Below are 20,168 nucleotides of genomic sequence, written 5' to 3' on the forward strand. Positions count from 1 at the left end.
AGCATTGAAACAATGATTTATGGACTAAGTTGTAGATTCAAATTTGAATATTCAATTATATTTTATTCAAAAGGTTCTGTGTCTATCTTGGTTTTCAGAAAATGCAAATGCTTCTCTCTGAGCACCCTTCTTTATTAAAATTCAAAGTATTTTCCTTTAGACTTGATTTGATACTGAATATACTTGGGGAAACAGTGGAAACAGTGTCAGACTTTATTTTTCTGGGCTCTAAAATCACTACAGATGGTGACTACAGCCATGAAATTAAAAGACGCTTACTCCTTGGAAGGAAAGTTATGACCAACCTAGATAGCATATTCAAAAGCAGATGCATTACTTTGCCAACAAAGGCCCATCTAGTCAAGGCTGTGGTTTTTCCTGTGGTCATGTATGGATGTGAGAGTTGGACTGTGAAGAAGGCTGAGCACAGAAGAATTGATACTTTTGAACTGTGGTGCTGGAGAAGACTCTTGAGAGTCCCTTGGACTGCAAGGAAATCCAACCAGTCCATTCTGAAGGAGATCAGCCCTGGGATTTCTTTGGAAGGAATGATGCTAAAGCTGAAACTCCAGTACTTTGGCCACCTCATGCGAAGAGTTGATTCACTGGAAAAGACTCTGATGCTGGGAGGGATTGGGGGCAGGAGGAGAAGGGGACAACAGAGGATGAGATGGCTGGATGGCCTCACTGTCTCGATGGACATGAGTCTCAGTGAATTCCAGGAGTTGGTGATGGACAGGGAGGCCTGGTGTGCTGTGATTCATGGGGTCGCGAAGAGTCAGACACGACTGAGTGACTGATCTGATCTGATACTTATTCAATGATTTATTTCTACTTTATGTGAATGAGAGGGAAATCATTGAGAAACAAAGTATTTCTTATATGATGAAATTATAACATTTCAGTTAAGCAGCTTTATGCAATTCAGATTTTCCATTAATATTGCTTTTTAAAATATAATTTCCCCCAATAAAAATTAATGTGTTGAATATTACATGTAATAAGGCCATAAGCTTATTGAAAAATATTTTTACCTTAAACATATGAAAACAGTAAAAGTATCAAATATATACTGCAATTTCCTAACATCTTTCTCCCAAAAATGTATTTACGGATTGTCCTAACAAGGCTAAGGCAATTAATTCAATGATTTATGCAACGTTTATGGTAACTTGACTATATCTTATAACTTGACCATATCTTGCCATATCTAACTTGATCATAACTTATCCAGAGCCATCAAGATAACATGATTAAAAAAGTAAAATAACACAGTTTGGTCTGAAATACCTTTTTAACATTTGTTAAATTCTAAAGAATTTTAATGCCTCACAACAGAATCATTTCTAAATCTTAAAGTTTAGAGTACAAATTAGGCAACATCTACCTTAAAAAAAAATCACAATTTATATATTAATTCAAAAATCTTCACTATTCTCAGAGAAATTACTTTTGACTTTATCTTTAAACAAAATGTATTTCTCCCAACTGAATACTTACTGAGTAGATTCTGACTTTTTATTTAGGAATAAATTTCTTACAAAATGAAAGTTTCACTTTCTCTCTCCTTCCCAGTTTCTTTCTGGGGCATTAGCCAGTCACTAACTTATACTCCGCTATTAAAAGAAAAGGCAACTAAAGGACACATCTGGACCCAAGTAAATATTTCACTAGTTTCACCAGCTCTAACAAATGTCCCCAAGGGAACAGCCAATCAGTAAATCACCAGAGTGAGTCTACAACAGGTATGTGAAAACAACATTATTACCTACTCCTAGAAATTCAATCATCTACACAAATCAATCACGATTCCCAATTTTAAAAAGTGACCAAAAAAACCTCAAGAATTTCCAAACACACCAAGTTTAAGCATGCCACGTTTTCAACCTGAAGTAAGTCACAATTTCTTTGGACTTCCTTTTTGTCTATGTATAAGAGAGACTGGTGGTGCTCTACAGGCTAGTACCCGAGGAGGCATTCTTGAAACGGGTGAAAACAGTGTCGCAGTGAGTGGCACTTAGGAAGCAGGGCTGGGGCCTGCCACATATCCAGGAGCTGTCCCAAGTCCCCCACAATTTTCCCTCCGCTCACTCCTTTCACTAGGACCTTCAGGATGACTCTCTGAGCCCACAGAGGATCTTCTTTCCACACATAAACAAGCTGTTTTAATTCAGCTTTCAGATCAGATCAGATCAGTCACTCAGTCGTGTCCGACTCTTCGCGACCCCATGAATCGCAGCACACCAGGCCTCCCTGTCCATCACCAACTCCCAAAGTTCACTGAGACTCACGTCCATCGAGACAGTGATGCCATCCAGCCATCTCATCCTCTGTCGTCCCCTTCTCCTCCTGCCCCCAATCCCTCCCAGCATCAGGGTCTTTTCCAATGAATCAACTCTTCGCGTGAGGTGGCCAAAGTACTGGAGTTTCAGCTTTAGCATCAGTCCTTCCAAAGAAATCCCAGGGCTGATCTCCTTCAGAATGGACTGGTTGGATCTCCTTGCAGTCCAAGGGACTCTCAAGAGTCTTCTCCAACACCACAGTTCAAAAGTATCAATTCTTCAGCGCTCAGCCTTCTTCACAGTCCAACTCTCACATCCATACATGACCACAGGAAAAACCACAGCCTTGACTAGATGAACCTTTGTTGGCAAAGTAATGTATCTGCTTTTGAATATGCTATCTAGGTTGGTCATAACTTTCCTTCCAAAGAGTAAGCGTCTTTTAATTTCATGGCTGTAGTCACCATCTGTAGTGATTTTGGAGCCCAGAAAAATAAAGTCTGACACTGTTTCCACTGTTTCCCCATCTATTTCCCATGAAGTGGTGGGATCGGATGCCATGATCTTCGTTTTCTGAATGTTGAGCTTTAAGCCAACTTTTTCACTCTCCACTTTCACTTACATCAATGAACACTAAATTATTCATGGTCATCTCCCATGTAAATGTGTGCTTTCGTTTGGAACTTTACCAAGAGTCATTCACTATTTCAGAGAAATCACTTTACCCATGGCAAATCTGTTCCCTGTGTCCCAGTCAATGACATGGCAAGCCTGGATCAGGATTCTTCTGCAATGACTGCATTCATGGCAATGTCATGAGAATAGGTGGGAATACCTACCTAATTTATCTTGTCTTCCAATATAGTCATGCAGCAGTTATATATGGAAATGAATAATATTTTATTATAAATTACTTTCCTGTCACTTTATATCACAATTAGGGCAATGTATTGGCTATTTTTAACATAGCCTACTTATGTACACAATTTAGCATACATTTCATTGCAACGTAGTAAAAGGGGAACACAAAGTATTTCATGAAAAACGAGAAACTGGGTCTGATAGATATGCAAACCCTGACCTAGAATACCATCTAAGGCTCCTTGCAGCTCCAGCACTCTTTGATTCTATGAAAAACTTACAGTTTGGCAAACCCTGATCATTAACAAGCCTTTACCTCTGCATAAGTTTGAAAGTATTGCAATTAAGTTAAAAAGATAAATACATGTGGTTGCTAAGGTGACACATAAAAACACAAATGCCACTAAACACTCCAACATGGGTGGAAGCAGAGGGAAATGCCTCGGTGCCGATGACTTTTACAGGTAAACAGAGAGGGACAGGGGGCTTCCCCGTTGGCTCAGTAGTAAAGAACCTGCTTGCAATGCAGGGAACACACATTCAAATCCCTGGGTCAAGAATATCCCATGGAGGAGGAAATAGCAACCCACTCCAGTATTCTTGCCTAGGAAATCCCATGGACAGAGGAGCCTAGTGGGCTACCATCCATGGGGTCGTAGAAGAGTCAGACACGATTGAGAGACTGAGCATGAGAGAGGGACAGAGAAGTATCTAAGGGAGAACTGAAGCGTTCATATCCCTTTAGTCTCAAGAAGCTGCACAACTGGTCTTACAGGTGACTGTTCCTTATTCTCTCCTTGGGCTGAAAGTCATATCCTTGAGTGATGAACTGCCTTAGCATTTCTCCCACAAAGTTCATTCAAGAAAATACACACTGGCAAACAATGCAAGACTCCTGAGAGTCCCTTGGGCTGCAAGGAGATCAACCCAGTCAATCCTAAATGAAATCAACCCTGAATAGTCACTGGAAGGGCTGATGCTGAAGCTCTAATCCTTTGGCCACCTGATGCAAAGAGCTGACTCACTGGAAAAGACCCTGATGCTGGGAAAGATTGAAGGCAGAAGGAGAAGGGGATGACATAGGATGAGATGGCTGCATTGCATCACTGACTCAATGAACATGAGTTTGAGCAAACCCTGGGAGATGGTGAAGGACAGGTAAGCCTGACATGCTGCAGTCTACAGGGTTACAAAGAGTTGGATGTGACTTAGCAACTGAACAACAAAACAATGCAAATGTTCCAAATGTGGAACAGGATGGAAACCTCTCACTACCGAACTGTGCACAGGTTTACTTAGCAAATCTTATCATTCAAAATTCAACACCCTCAACTCATCACTGGCATGAAGTTGCTATAACCACAATCCATTTTTTTCTGAGACCATCATTTTTTGTCATCAGATTGAAGAATCATTATTATCCCCAGAAAAGCAATTTCCAGGCTGTGAAAATGACTTAAGTCATTACTTCAGGAACTACTGCCCCTTTCCCCACACAACTGGATTCTCAGCACATGCCCCATCTCCATCACGTCTAACCATTCACCTCTCTTACCTCTTTCCCCACTATATTAGCACCCACATGGGGAACACTGCTGATACATTCCACAAAGTTTCACATGTTAAACTCCCTAAGACAAAGTTTAAGGAACTATCTCCTGGTGAAAAAAATACATCCATACTTCCTGTATAATAAATATATCCCTCTTGATTAAATGACCAAGAATCAGGAAACACCTGCTTACATACAAAGTATTAAATATAAAACAGAAAAAAAAAAAACCCTCAAGTTTGGCTTATAAACCTAATCTTGGGGGTAACCAATTAGAAAATTCTACATCAAGAAAGTTTAAAAACATTTTTTTAAAGAAAACAAAACTTTGTTGAGGTATTCTAACATACTGGAAGATAATTCTTTGCAAATTATGAAAAATTAAAAATTACTATAAGATCAGATGAAAAAAGTAATAAAACAATTTAAAGATACATATGTATATATAAAGATTTAGTTTTTAACTCAAGAGTTTCTGAAAATAAGAAATCATTTACAGCTTATATAGGAAGAAAAAACCCTCTACTACCAGCAATTTCTTTTATAAATGATTCACTTAATTTTTCCTCACTGGCCTCACATACATGTAGGATACCAAGCTACAAATTTCCCGAGAACTTATGTCTTTAATCAAAGAAATATGGGAAATATAAAACAATTTCAGAAGCTACAGAGTTTTAATTCTCAAGTTCCTCAAATCAGAGTTTAGAATCATTCTCTCTTTCAACGTCCATCCGACCTGAGGGTTTGTTAGGGGTTATCAAGGTTATGGGCTGGTATTCGGAAGCAGGGGCACATTTTAACCTGATGTAACATTTTAAAGCTACATGACTCAAAAATTAAGCAGCAGCAGTTTTGCCATTGGCCATCTGAGAAAAGAAAGTGACATAGAAATGGGACTCAGCCCTAGAAGGTTCTTACCCGCAGGGCCTCGATGACGAGGTCTCTGGCCTCCAGCTCCCCTTCCATCACACTGAGGAGCATCCGAAGCTCTGATTTACTGAGGGTATCCACATCAAACTCTTTTTTCTGTAACACAAATTTTAAAAAATGAAAAAGATTCAGAAAGGTATGCAATGGATCACATTTATCCCAATGGCTCAACAAACCCAGGGGACACTGGGGACCCATTCAGCAGCAGACAACGTAGGTTCTGACCTTCTACAAGAAGGGGTTTCCCTGGCAGCTCAGACAGTAAAGAATTTGCCTGCAATGTAGGAAAAGCTGGATTTAAGCCCTGAGTCAGGAAGATCCCCTGGAAAAAGGAATGGCTACCCACTCCAATATTCTTGCCTGGAGAATTCCATGGACAGAGGAGCCTGGTGGGCTATGATTGAGTGACTAACACTTTCACTTTTTATGAGGAGAGGTAAAAACCACACAGACAATATTCCACGTCTCTCCACTAATGAGATCTATTTTCCCAGCCTGACTGCCCACCTGGCTTCAGGATCTCTTCAAATTATACCACAGAAATTTAAAGTCTCTGGAGTCTATATCAAAACAGGCCCAGTCTGTGTTGGGGAGAAGTTACGAGGGTAGCAAAGAAAGCATGACTATATTCCTAGAAGGGCCCCAACATAAAGGCTCCTGGGAGGTTATTATAAATTCCAGAACATCCAATAATAACAGGTCATGTTTATAGAACACTCTGCTGCAGAGGCCACCAGCTAGCAGCCTACAGCCAAATCTGGCCCACAGATGTGTGTTACTTGGGCCACAAAGCCTTTTGTTTTCTCCAGTCAGCACTAAGAAAATCTCAAGATGTCACCAAAAAATCCAGATCACTGGCTTCTCCAAACTCAGATGACCGGGTAACCTCAGATTCACATTCCCACAGGGGAAAAAGTCAGAGAGTCAAGTAGCAGCTGCCCCTTTAGAAGGAACATGCTCTTTGCTACCCCCACAACCACACATGTTCGTTCTCTCTCTCTCTCTCTCTCTCTCTCACACACACACACACACACACACACACACTCCTGCATGCAGGCAATATGACTTTAAGAGGCCAGGCCTGCCACCTCATGGAGTCATCTGGGCTGCTGGTTAGGTGTTTCTGAAGGCCCCGCTATATGCTTTCTTCCACAATGCTTTTGACTTCCTGCATTCCGTAAGGTCAGCCTGATAGGGAGCCGAGGCTGAGATCAGTTATCCCAGGAGGTGATGGCACCATGGCCCTGGGGGTCACAATCCTTACCCACTGCCCATGCAGCCCTGTGCCCTTCTCTACCGTTCCTCCTTGATGACTGCATCCCACTGACACACCACGGCTTTCCATTCTTTTGTTGCCAACTCTGCCCTCTTTCCTCACAACAGCGTTTACAAGCAGGTCTCCTGACAGCCATCTCACAGACGAAGCTGAGAGAGGGCGGGTTAGCATGCTGCCCTCTGGGCCTGGGTGAGTCCACAGCCCCAGCGCCCTCCAAACATGCAGCCCACTCCTCCTTCCCGTCACGACTCATTTGACAAACCCAGTCACCATCCAAAGAACTCCTGAAGAAACAGATTTAACCTGTTAGATCTCTATCATCCCCTCTATTTTTCAAATTAGAAAACCGCAACTCAGGAGTCAGATAATGTACCCAGATCAGAAAGCCAGGAAATGGCAAAACTGCAACCAAGAACTATGACTTGTCTGAATCCTTTGCCAGCATGGTGCCAACATTCTAGAGACGAAAACAGTGCTATTCTATCAATAAGCCAATGAGAACTAGTTTAGCAACTGTGTATCTGACACCATACTATCATTGTGATGACAAACAAGTAAACACAGCAAAGCCTATAAATGACTCCAGGGACTTCCAAACAGGTATGACCAGGTGAATTGGTCACTTCTCAGTTGCAAAAGAACCTTCTGGGAGGACATAATGGTATGAAGGGGAACAGAGACCAGAGCTAACTGGTTCTCTGAATAAGATTTTTAAAGGATTGTACCCTTAAAATTGTTTCTTTTTGCACATACATTCAACAAAGCAGTTATTTGGAAAGGTAGGGGCTAAGGTGGGAAAAAGAGAAAGGAAAACCTGTAGCAAGCCTACAGGATGGGTAGTTCTGGGTGACCTCTGCTTGGAAGATTAACTTAGAGATGTTCATTGTGAAAAATAAAATCCAATATATGAGAGCTCAAATTCTGCTCCCATTACTTAGTGGCGTCACTTAAGCTTTATAACCCAGTTATTCTCAAAATTCAAGCAAAAGAATCACCTGGAGACTTTGTTAACACAGGCCGCTGGGCTTCATCCTTGACGTGTGATTCAGAAAGTCTGAGATGGGGCTGTGAATTTGCCTTTCTATGTGCTCCTGCTACTGTTGGTGGTTTTGGTCCATGGACTACATTTGGAGAAGCATTCTGTAACTTATCTGAGTCTGTTTTCTCATCGGTGTAACAGAAATCCCAACATCTATCCCACAAAGTTCTGGTGAAGATTAAACAGCAGCGTATCAATGACATGCACGCCCACACTCACAGCAGCACTATTCACAGTAGCTAAGACACAGAAGCAACCTAAATGTCCATCGACAGGTGAACGGATAAAGAAGACGTGGCGCATATGTATACAATGGAATACTACTCAGCCATAGAACAGAATGAAATAATACCATCTGCAGCAACATGGATGCAACCAGATTATTATACTAAGTGAAGTCAGTCATACTAAGAGAAAGACAAACACCATATGAGATGACTTATACGTGGAATCTGAAATATGACACGAATGAACCTACCTACAAAACAGCAACAGATTCACAGGCTTACAAAACAGACTTTGAGGCTGCCAAGAGAGAATGGGCTCGGGGAAAGGTGGAGTGGGAGTGTGGGATTAGCAGATGTAAACTATTACATATGGAACAGATAAACAACAAGGTCCTACTGTATAGCAGAGAGAACTATATTCAATACTGTATACATATGTATACAAGATGCCTACATATAGGCTTCCCTGGTGACTCGGATGGTAAAGAATTTGCCTGCAATGCAGAAGACCTGGGTTCAATCCCTGGGTCAGGCAGGAAGATCCCCTGGAGGAGGGAATGGCAACCTGGAGAATCCCCATGGACAGAGGAGCCTGGCAAGCTACAGTCCATGGGGTTGCAAGGAGTTGAACACGACTGAGTGGCTAACACACACGTTTGTGTGTATGTGTGTATATATATGTATAATAGAATCACTTTGCTGTACAGTAGAAATTAACTAAACTTCAATTTAAAAAAAGAATGCATCAATGAAGTAAAGGCAGGTGATTGTTATTATTATTAAAGTTGAGAGCTCCCAGATGTTTTAAAAGGGAGGAGTGGGATATTGGCTATGAGCCTATTTCTTTGAAAATCTACCAGCCCAAGTCCAATAAACTCAGTTTATTGACTATGATGAGAGACAGACTCGTTTATCCTGGTTTTTCCCACTGAGATGGGAAAGCAAGCTGCAATTCTTATGTGCTTTAGATGGTAATGTTTTATTAATGCTGCCAGTGGTTCTACAGATTTTAATTAATTGTATATTTTATTGTCCTTGTTTCCCCGAAGCTTCATAAGCAAAGCACTCCACTTTAAAAACTAATAAATTATGAAAGACTTTGCCACGATTTGATTCACATTAGAGTCAGAAGAGCTTGCCCTGGTTCCATCATCATCAACACTGCAACATGTGACCTGCAACCAACATGTCTATTCTTTTTAATGTATTACCATCGATAAAAAGGAAAAGTCATTAAAGAAACAATGTTACAAGGATTCTTGCTAAACAATAAATTGTTACAGAGAATATTAAAAAAAAGTCTGTCTTAATGTATTAAGAGATGCATTGTTTTAAGCCTAGTGCATCTATCTGCCTGCTTCTCTGTCCTCTACCTCTCACCCTTGCTTCCAAACTGAAGGCACTTCTAATTTGTGACCTTCAACAATAAAGATACTATAAGCATATTTCCAAATGGTCATTCTCCAATACTTGATGTTTTCACCTCCTAAACTGGCTAAGAGGAAAAGAAAGTATATGAAATTATGTTATAGGTCTTAGGTATTTCACAAACAGATTCAAAGAATTTTGGTATTTTTAGAAAAATAAAGCCCAGAACAAAAAAAACTCATTAAAAACTCTATTACTATCTCATACAAAGTGTCATTTATCTGCTCTGACACATTTATAGTACAAAAGTACTTAGATACAGAAAAAGCAGTTATTAAAGTCTCTTGGTTTAAGAGTAAAATGATCATTTTAAATTGTACTTTAAACTGCTTTGAGGTATGACTGACACAAAAAATGCTGTACATATTTAATATATACAATTTGATGAGTTTGAAGGTAAGTAAACACCCATGAAACCTTCACCAGAATCTATGCCATAAACAAATCTATCACCTACAAAAGTTTCCTCTCATCCTCTTTACTATTTTTTTTTTTTGTGATAAATCATGTAATATTTGAAAAGACTAACTTGAAAACCTAATTTTCAAAAGAAGATACAAGACAGGATAGATCTAAATGCCACACTCACATAAAAAACAATCAGGATCTACATAAAGGTCCCTAAGCAAATATGACACCCATGCCCTTGTCGCCCAAAAACCAGAGCAGACATGTTCAGAGACTAAACTTTATTACCACTGCAATAGTGAAGTGAAGTCGCTCAGTTGTGTCCGACTCTTTTCAACCCTGTGGGCTGTAGCCTACCAGGCTCCTCTGTCCAGGCAATAGTACTGGAGTGGATTGCCATTTCCTTCTCCAGGGGATCTTCCCAACCCAGGGACTGAACCTGGGTCTCCCGCATTGTAGACAGACGTTTTACCGTCTGAGCCACCAGGGAAGTCTGCAATAGCTTTTCCTAATTAACAGGGAAAAATTCAAATCTCATTTTTTTTTTTTTTTAATGACGGCAAGGCACTCAGACAGAAAAGGAAGAAAAAAATCTGGTAGATTTCAACTCCACAGGCCACTCTCCTGCCTACCATGTTTGATGTTTGCCAGAAAAAGGACTCGAGGAAAAGCACTTCTTAACATCTAGTTTAGAAAATGCAGCACAGGCAGCCTAAACTAATCCTGAGTCTGGTCATCAGATAGAAAGATTTCTTTGGGACATATATACGTGGAAAAGCAGGCACAACCTCAAACTCTTACTGTTCAACACAAAAGTCTGCAACACTTTAATTTATCTGGGGCAGGTGTAGGACAGCATTCTCCTGAATATTCTCCTACAAGCTTCCAAAGAAAAAGGAAAAAGGAGAAACATGAAAATAGAAGCTGGCTGAGCTGTCATCTTAAATTGCCAGAACTGAACACTGGCCAATACCCAGTTTCCTCCACTACCACTCTTCCCACACTCTTCCTGAAAGAACAAATCTTAAATACTCTGTTTACACAGGAAATTCAAACTTGGTCATTCAGTCGTGTCCTACTCTTTACGACCCACTGGACTATAACTCTCCAGGCTCCTCTGTCCATGGGGAGTCTCCAGGCAAAAATACTGGAGTGGGTTGCCATTCCCTTCTCCAGGGGATCTTCCCAACCCAGGGATGGGGATGGAATCCACATCCCCTGTGTCTCTTGCATTGCAGGCAGATTCTCAACCCACTGAGCCACAAAAGGGCCAGAAGACCCTTTAGGAATTAATGGGGTCAGCACATTGATAGGTACAAAAAGAGCCTTTAGAAGTTATGATTATGAGCCGCAGTGGCAGAAGTACCCCTCAGATCTTTGCCCATATGCATCAGCTATGGTGATAATCTAGTGACCAGACACAAAGGCAGACAGGCACTCTAGCTCTTCTCAGATACCAAGAGCATCTCCATTTCAAATCTAGTGGGTTGTGCCTACATTTGATCAATGAATTTACAAGGGAGGAAGGGGGGTGTCTGAGAAAGCAGATGGATTGAAAGAACGTTACCTCATCTCTTTGGATCTCAGGTTTCTCAGCAGTAAAATGAGAAAGCTGTACTAAATGATCTCTGAAATCTCTTCCAGCCCCCAAAATGTCCTCATTTCACATACCATCAGAGTAACTGGATTATTGGGCTGTGGAAATTTAGGTCATTCCCTGAAGCCTTTGAGAAATATTTGAAGAAAAATTGATTTTTACCTCTTTGCTTAGAAGGTACAGAAATATGTTTTCCTCCCAGTTTAATAGTGAGCTTCCCTTGTGGCTCAGCTGGTAAAGAATCTGCCTGCAATGCCGGAGACCGGGGTTCGATCCCTGAGTTGGGAAGATCCCCTGGAGGAGGGAAAGACTACCCACTCCAGTATTCTGGCCTGGAGAATTCCATGGACTCTATAGTTCATGGGTTTGCAAAGAGTCAGGCACGATTGAGTGACCTTCACTTTCACTAATAATTAATAATGCATCTAGAACTTTTTGTGTAAGCAAGATTTATGCTTTGGGAATGAATGTAAAAGGTTGTAAAGAAGAGGAAAGCAATGAAACTCATATTGAGACTTCAAGGAGAAAAATCAAAATGTGAAAACTATCATTAACATGGAAAAATTAAATCCAGGTACAAAGAATATTTAAACTCTTTTTAAAATGTGTAGCCAATTATAAAGATTTTTATGATGAAAAGTACATGTGTTCAGGGTCTAAAACTGTATCTCTGCAGTTATGTCTTGCTTTGAGATTATTCCTTCTGGTTTCTTTCTGGTAAGAGTATTCCTGACCAGAGTTGCACACTTCTGATCTTGTTCTTTCTAGTTCTCCTTTCTCCTCTAATTTATCTGAATCCCATTTTCTTCAGGACATAGCTCGAATCTTCCTTCCCTAGGTCTTTTCAGACTCAGAAGTCTCTCACTCTCAAGTCAGTCTTAAAAGTCTGTTCTGTTAGTTTACTGACAAGTAATTATGCCCTGCTTCCTGTGTGTCTTCACTGGTTTATACTTACTTATCCATATTAACTCTCCATCTTCTCACCTCTACTAGATGCGTCAGGACAGCAAGAGCAATTCCATCTTTGAATGATTTTACCTAACATACATGCCTCTCACTTTTGGTATGAAAATGCCTCTTTTGCTCAGTATAAAAACACAAAGCATGTAAAATGGCAAGTTAACAGATACACCAATCTTACTAAGACACAGCGTGATGGCCCACTCTAGGGGCAACTAAGTAACTGATAGGTCATTTTCATTCATTTTTCAAAAATCATTTACAGTAACCTAAAGTAGGGCAACTTGGCATGTGCCTTTAAAGCCACATGCTGAGAACTTGGGCTCAGCTCTCCATGGCCATGCACCTCAAGTCAACCATGCCGCCGGGGGTCTGCCATGCAAGACAAGCAACTCCATGTATTAGAAGGAAGTAAAACCAACAAGTAAACAGACTGACTGTCAGGAAGGAAACCTGGTAAAGGATGTAATTAATTTTAAGAAGGAGAAAAGGGGAATGAAAAGCACAAATATGGCTCAGCCAGGGGTGGCAGCATTTCATAATTAAGGCCAGTTACCTCCCTTCCCTTCTCCCTCTTTCACAATTCCTCTAACCTCCACTTTAACTCTGGAAAAGAAGGACCACATCTCAGATAAAACAAACATCTACTTTCATCGTAGCTCATTTTTTTCCAATATTAACAATACCTCACATGGGACATGGGTCATTTTCACATGTGAGCTGGCACCCAGATCCAGGAACTGTCCTTTAAGAAGCTTAGAATGCATGGAAGACTATCACTTCGATTATCTGTAGGTGGCAAATATCAGCACACTGATTTTCAAGTGAAGAGCTAAGACATGGACAACTAAATGAACTGTCTTACAGTTACAAAGCCCTTCTGTAGAAGAACTCAGGCCTTTGGCATCACCTTGTTGCCCTTTCAATGAAATATAAAAATGTCAGGATCAAATCATTTGCAAACAAGTATCCATTCCACGTAGCAATGTTAACTTCGCTCCACTGCACTTACTGTAACAACATTTTACATTCACGTTCAACGTATTTGGTTATTTATTAACAATTTATTTCAAGAGAACAATTTTTTTCCTCCTGCATTGGCAGGTGGGTTCTTTACCACTAGTGTCACCAAGGAAGCCCCATTTTTTTTTTCTAAAATCAAGATTTATACATGGATGGGACCACACTGTGCACAGCATTAATAATATGATGCTGTTATTCTTGAGCAAGTTATTTTAACAAAGTAAAATTTTAAAAATCCTCTGCTATCAATGTCATCATCATCGTCTCTCTTGTACCTGTTCTCCATTTCTTTACCTAATTGTCAAAGACAAGTTTCCTTTTCCATATAATATAAGTCCTGCAAAGGAGCTCCAACAGAGAATACAACCAAGTGTATTCAAAGAAAAGCCACCTTCTAAAGCAATGCTCAGATGTGCTTAGGTGGTAAAGTATGCAGGGGAAGGAGGGAGAGAAACTGGCACCATCCTTCCTGGGCACGTTCAAATTTGAATTCTAGTCCCACACTTGTGGACATCTGCAGACAATTCCAAATGTCCTTCCTGCCCAATCTTTCCTTCTACTCCCTCTTCCTGTTTCCAAGCTTTCCAGCACCTCTCTTGACCCCTTCTCAACCATCCTCCCTCTCCACACACCCTAGTGGGTGATTTGGCCTTGACTCTATTATTAGAAGAATTCAGGATGGGAGGGGTGCAGTTTCATCCCTCCACCACCACATCCCTAGCCTCAATCATTGTTCTGATGAGGGAAAATCTAAAGGGAAAACTAACCATGTTGGAAATTTAATTAAAAAAAATGTAAAGCAGCTGAAATATCATTGAGAAAAGCAGCTTAGAAGGGAACAATATAAAATGAAAACCAACAACCACAAGAATCAGAAGAAGAAGAAACAAGAAGAGCTCGATAACATCTATAATTACTACAAATCACAGGCCAACAGCTTCATTACAATCTTGTAACACATGAAGTAAAATTTCTAGTTAGCCCATCAACATTAAGGATTATGGCCCAGGCTCTTGATGAATGTTCACTTTCTTTATTCAATAAATATTGGTGGAATATCTATCATGTGCCACGTAGTCATGTACGGATATGAGAGTTGGACCATAAAGAATGCTGAGTGCTGAAGAATTGATGCTTTCAAACTGTGGTACTGGAGAAGACTCTTGAGGATCCCCTGGGCAGCAGGGAGATCAAACCAGTTACTCCTGAAGTTAAATCCAGAAAATCTGTTACCTAAATTACCTTGAGATTCTCAACCCTGAATATTCATTCATTGGAAGGACTGATGCTGAAATTCTAATACTTTGGCCACCTGATGCTAAGAGCCAACTCATTGGAAAAGACACTGATGCTGGGAAAGATTGAAGGCAGGATGAGAAGGGGATGGCAGAGGATGAGATGGTTGGATGGCATCACCGACTCAATGGACATGCGTATAAGCAAACTCCGGGAGACCGTGAAGGACAGAGAAGGCTGATGTGCTTCAATCCATAGGGTTGCAAAGAGACAAAACTGAGTGACTGAACAACAACAATCTACCATGTGCCTGAAACTGTACTAAGAAACCTCTGCTTTCACAAACAAAATCCACACTGCTCTTTCTTGAGGAAGGAGGCTGCTCTATCCCAGTGAGAGCCTTGCTGTCCATATGATCAACAGCAGATACCTGTACACGGCTAAGTACTAAGCCTGTGAAACATTTCTCACTTCATAAAGTTATGTGAAGCACAAGAGGATAAGACCAAGTGGGAATCTAGGCATGGATTCAATCATAGAAGAGGACAAATATTTTTCTCTCAACTACGTTACTCCTGTGAGAAATAGAACAATGAGGAAAACAACACTAATGAAGTCCAAAAAACAGATGCAAATAGAAATATACAACCTTTTCAAGAAGAAACAAAGCAGCACCCTGATAAAATCATGTATATTCTTACTTGGGGAATATTTTCGTACATTTTTCCCAACTTCTAAGTGGTTTTTCTAAAGCACATAGTTGAAACTGAAACCTCTATGCTCATCTTTGTCCCAAGTCTCCTCTCAAGGAATCCTGGAAACCAGTCATAATTTCACACTGCTACCTGCAGTCTTCCTGTCCAAGTCCTCCATCCTTCTGTGGAATGCTTCCAGAGCTTTCCACCAGGAATCCTCCCTGTGACTCTTTCCCCAGGTTGTTGCTGCAGTTTTTTTTTTTGTGCCTCTCATGACCCCATGGTCTTTGATTTGATTCCCTGGTGCCTGTGAGTTTCTACCACTGCAATGTTTCACTTTAGAACAGCAAAGATGTTACAATATCTCCACCTCTGTATGTGTTTGGTAATGTGTGTTAAATCCAGAAAATTCATTACCTTAATTACCTTGAGATTCTCAAAACTCTATAGCTGCCACATAACTATAATTTTTAAAGAAAGCTTAGCAAAATTGGCTTTTAAAAGTTCTTTCTATTGGGTTTATATTCAATACTGTCACCTGGGAACACAATTTTCAAGGTGCTAGCTGTTAATTTGTTTAACATCACTATTGTGCATTCTTAACAAAATCATTGTTCAAGTTTTTTTTTTTTTGTCACTATCACCATGACAACAAAATTTTGTATATTAACTGCTCCAGAAAAGCCTAGAAGAACAAGAATGTTGGTCCAGTTCCCAAACATAGCTCTAAAAAGATTTGTGTTTTCCTTTTACTCTTAAATTCTTCGGTGACAATTAAAGGCAGGAAGATTTCTGTCTTCCATGCTGCTTTATCCATTAGGAGTTAGTTTCAAAGTAGAATAGCAATATAGTCGAAGAGACATCACATTTGGCTAAGACACTGAAAATAATCCAGGTCTCCAGCATGGTTCATAGCAAACACTATTAATATGATCCTACTGAAAAATGTAGTTGTTACCTTAGCCTTATACTTCGGATGCTTTCAGGATTTAAACAGCTAAGAACAAGGACCACAACTAAATTTAAAACACTCCACTGAAAATCATATTAAGCTGAAAACTATAAATTAAACTTGTCTCTAAGCAACAATCTAAATAGTCAAAACTTAATGAAAACATTCACTTTCAAAAATAGCCTACCGCTTTGGGTCTCTGTTGGCTCATTACTGCCAAATATACATGTAAAATGCATAATATATAAACTGACTTGAAATAAATTTCAAAAACTCAAAAAAGAAATTACCCACTAAAATAATTAAGTCCTCAGTTGCCATAAACCTAAAATGCATAATCATGCCTTTAAGTTTTAATCATTAGACTAGAGGCAATTATAATGACAAATATTCTTTAATCTAGCTTTTCTTTAATTAAAAAGTCAGTCTATAGATCAAGAGGCAGCTATACGCAGATTGTACGTTACTTCAAAGATAAATGTCCAGTTTACCACCTATGAAGCCATCATTAAAATTTCACTAAATACCAAACATTTTTAAAATATTAGATTAAGAATTCTTATTGCATCTCCTCAGAACCCTATAGGAGTCTACGGAAATAAAAAAGGAGTTTCACTTTCACAGGTTTTTCATGGCTATTCTAATCCACCAGGATGAAATGATCAAACCTCTACCTCTAAGCAGTTAAAATACCAGACTCCTGAAAATTTAAACAGCAGAAAGGGAACATTGACCTTCCTAACACAAAAATCTGCTTGTGTCTAAAGCTCTGTTTGTAATTTTACCAAATAAGATGATTTGGTAGCTACTATTTGGTAGTAGGAAGCTACGGACCATAACTCAGCTGTTTTTGTTTAATTATTTGATGATTAAAATACTGAGTGTATAGAAAGAAACCCATTTTAAGTCAATTAAGCAAACAAATTCAACCTTTCTGGGAAACAAGAAAACACACCTCTTTCTTTTCCCTCACTCCCCTCCCCTTACCATCTCTTGGGGATGAAGGTACCCAATCATTTCAACTTCTCAGAGGTTTGTCTTAATAGCTAGCTTCTTTATAGTTAGTACCTTACACAGGGGAACTGATTTCCTGCATCACAGGTAGGTAGGTTTCATATGAAATCTTACGACATTTTCTACGTAAAGAATGAGCCATCAATTTCCCTAAAAGTTTCAAATCAAAACTTGCCAGTTTCACAAGTGGAAAACAGCAGCCCTCCGCCTCAGTGTTTCCTTCTCTCCCTGTTTCTCTTTTCCTTCCCAGGCTCAGCTCTTCACATGGCCAAGTAGCTTTCCTCCACATCTCTCCTTCACCTCTCCAGAAAGCCATATCTCCAAACAGAGGGATAGGAAGTTAAAGCAGCCCTGGATGTTCACACCTAGCCATGCCCTCTGCTACTCCTTCACCGACACTGGTCAGGTCACAGGTGGGAAAAACGCCAGGGCGTCCACGCTTGGCTCATGGGATCCCGCCAAGGTTGGAAGGCGCTCCCAGAGCTGCCTTTCTTTGCAGATCCTTGCAGCTCCTCCCGAGCTGTTTCCCAAACCCCCAAAACATTTTCACGCAGGTATTGTGCGACTGGCCTTCCCCCAAGGTAGGGGCTGGAAACTAACCGTTGAGCCTCTGTGCACTGGGTATTCTGGGGGTGAAAGGAGGGACCAGCAATAGATGGAAGCTCATTTGGCTTCTAGATCCCAGCGAAGAACAATGTGTTGATACCAGGTGCTGCGCCTCAAACCCGCCGGGGTCTTGGGAAGAACGAGGACATCTCGCCCGCCTCAACCCCAATCATCACCAAGTGATGGGGCAGCAGGCAGCTAGGACCCAAGCGCCCGCGCTCAGCGGCAGCAGCGCCCACAGCTGGGCATGGGGCCGCTCCCAAGGGGCCTCAGGCACGGAAACACACAACACACACACACACACAACACACATACACACACACACAATGGGCATCCCGACACCGGATCGGCGCCGACCCACCGCCCCCACGCAGCTTTCCGGGTCCGTAGAGGGATGCCAGGCACCCCCGAGACACGCGTCCACAACCACGCGAGCAGCCAGAGGCGAACAATAGGGGGTCAAGTTCGCCAGGAAACACACCCCTGCCCGCGCCCCTGGGCAAACCCGACCGCGGCAGAGGGGGTGCGTGCAGGGGCCGCACAGGACGCACGCATGGAGCCCGGAGAACCGGGCGGACCGGGGTTGCTACCCGCGAGGCGCGCAGAAGACAAACGAGATCCCCAGACCAGGCGACCGCCTCGTCCCGGCCTCCGGGGATGAGGCGACCCCTTGGAGGGGGCACTCCGAGGAGAGGGCACCGGGAAGCGCCCGGGCGTGCAGAGCGCCCCGGGGGGCGCCCAGCCCGGCATCTCATGCCCACCCTGGGACCTCGATTACCGCCGCCTCCGCCGGGGCCCCGGCCGCGTCCTCCGCGGCGCGGGAGAAGTCGGGCTCGCAGCTCGCGCCGTCCGTCGCCATCTTCCTGGTCTAGCGGATCCGAAGGCGAGCTCGGAGCGGCGGCTCCAGGTTCAGCCCTCCCGGCGCGGGCGGCGCTTAACCCGCGGCGGGCCGGGGACGCGGGCGCTCGCAGCCGGGCCGCAGCCGCCGCCGCCGCCGCCGCGCTCCCTCCGCCCCTAGCCGCCGCCCCCGCCGCCTTAACCCGCTGCGCGCCGGCGCGCCGCCCGGTCCCCGCCCCGCCGTGCGCCCAGCGCCGGGCCGGCAGCCATCCGCCCGCTCGTCGAGGTACGAGAACTGGGCACATGCCCAGGCCGGCTTAAGGCCCTGAGCGCAAATAGGAGAATTAAAGCCACAGGGCGAGGTGAAGGAAAAGAAAGAGCCCAGGAGCTGATTCTCCTGACACGGCCCCACGAAAGTGGCGGTGCAAAGACACACAGATTAAATGTCCGGCCTCCGGAATCCGAATTCTCTATTAGAGCAAGTAAGGTCCTTCTCTTCAGTTCCCCCAAGCCCACGTCTAGAAATCGCATAAGGCACCCTTTTCATTTTTTCTTAAAAAAAATTTTTTTTCCCCCAACACTGCCGCCAGGACGTTTTTACCCGTTTGGTTTATATGCCTGCCTTTGTTTGATTCTCATTCTCCAAAACCATCAAATTCCCCATCAGAATGTCTGCTACTACCGTTTATTGCGTTACCGGGCCCCTCAACTGTACCTATCTATACAATCTCTTTCCAAAAAGGTGAAAGCAGGCTAACGAAGAAATGTTGTGTCATTGCTTGTAAAAGACAGCTCTCTACTCTTAAGAGAATTTAAAAGAATTATCCCCATGTAGTGGGGACACGTAGGGCTTCCCAAGTGGCTCAGTGGTAAAGAATCTGCCTGCCAATGGAGCCACAGGAGAGGCGGGTTGGATCCCTGCATTGGGAGGATCCCCTGGAGAAGGAAATGGCCACCTGCTCCAGTATTCTTGCCTGGAAAATCCGATGGACCCAGGAGCCTGGCAGGTTACAGTCTATGAGACCACAGAAGAGTCAGACACGACTTAGAGACTGACAACAACGAAGTGAGGACACACACACCGGACAAGAACGAGACAAAGCAAAAGCTTGCCTAAAAAGTGATTTTAGGGAATTATAAAGTCTCAGAAGGTATTTCATGTGTGAGTTAGGCCCAAACTCTTCATTTTCCCTCCCCACATCGGTTTCGATTGCTACCCTTTCCTGCCAATTCCTCGGATGT

At 42.3% G+C, this 20,168-nt stretch overlaps 1 protein-coding gene across 3 annotated transcripts in view; it reads right to left on the reverse strand.

Moving 5' to 3' along the window:
- CTTNBP2 (cortactin binding protein 2) overlaps window positions 1-19,099 on the reverse strand; it is a 169,370-nt gene extending 150,271 nt beyond the window's left edge. Inside the window, exons 1-2 of one of the 3 annotated variants that reach the window (XR_003510776.1) lie at window positions 18,868-19,058; window positions 5,617-5,724 (exon numbers count right to left, since the gene is read on the reverse strand). Coding sequence is in view for 1 of the 3 variants with exons in the window: in XM_027539614.1 (XP_027395415.1) it covers window positions 5,617-5,724; window positions 18,868-18,948 (189 nt within the window). In the remaining 2 variants the exon portion in view is untranslated. Of the gene's footprint in view, window positions 1-5,616; window positions 5,725-18,867 lie in introns of all 3 variants that reach the window. The other 2 variants (XM_027539615.1, XM_027539614.1) reach the window with 2 other exon arrangements.
- Between the last annotated feature and the right edge of the window lie 1,069 nt (window positions 19,100-20,168).

This window comes from Bos indicus x Bos taurus, chromosome 4 (assembly GCF_003369695.1).
Source record: "Bos indicus x Bos taurus breed Angus x Brahman F1 hybrid chromosome 4, Bos_hybrid_MaternalHap_v2.0, whole genome shotgun sequence".
Lineage (NCBI taxonomy): Eukaryota > Metazoa > Chordata > Mammalia > Artiodactyla > Bovidae > Bos > Bos indicus x Bos taurus.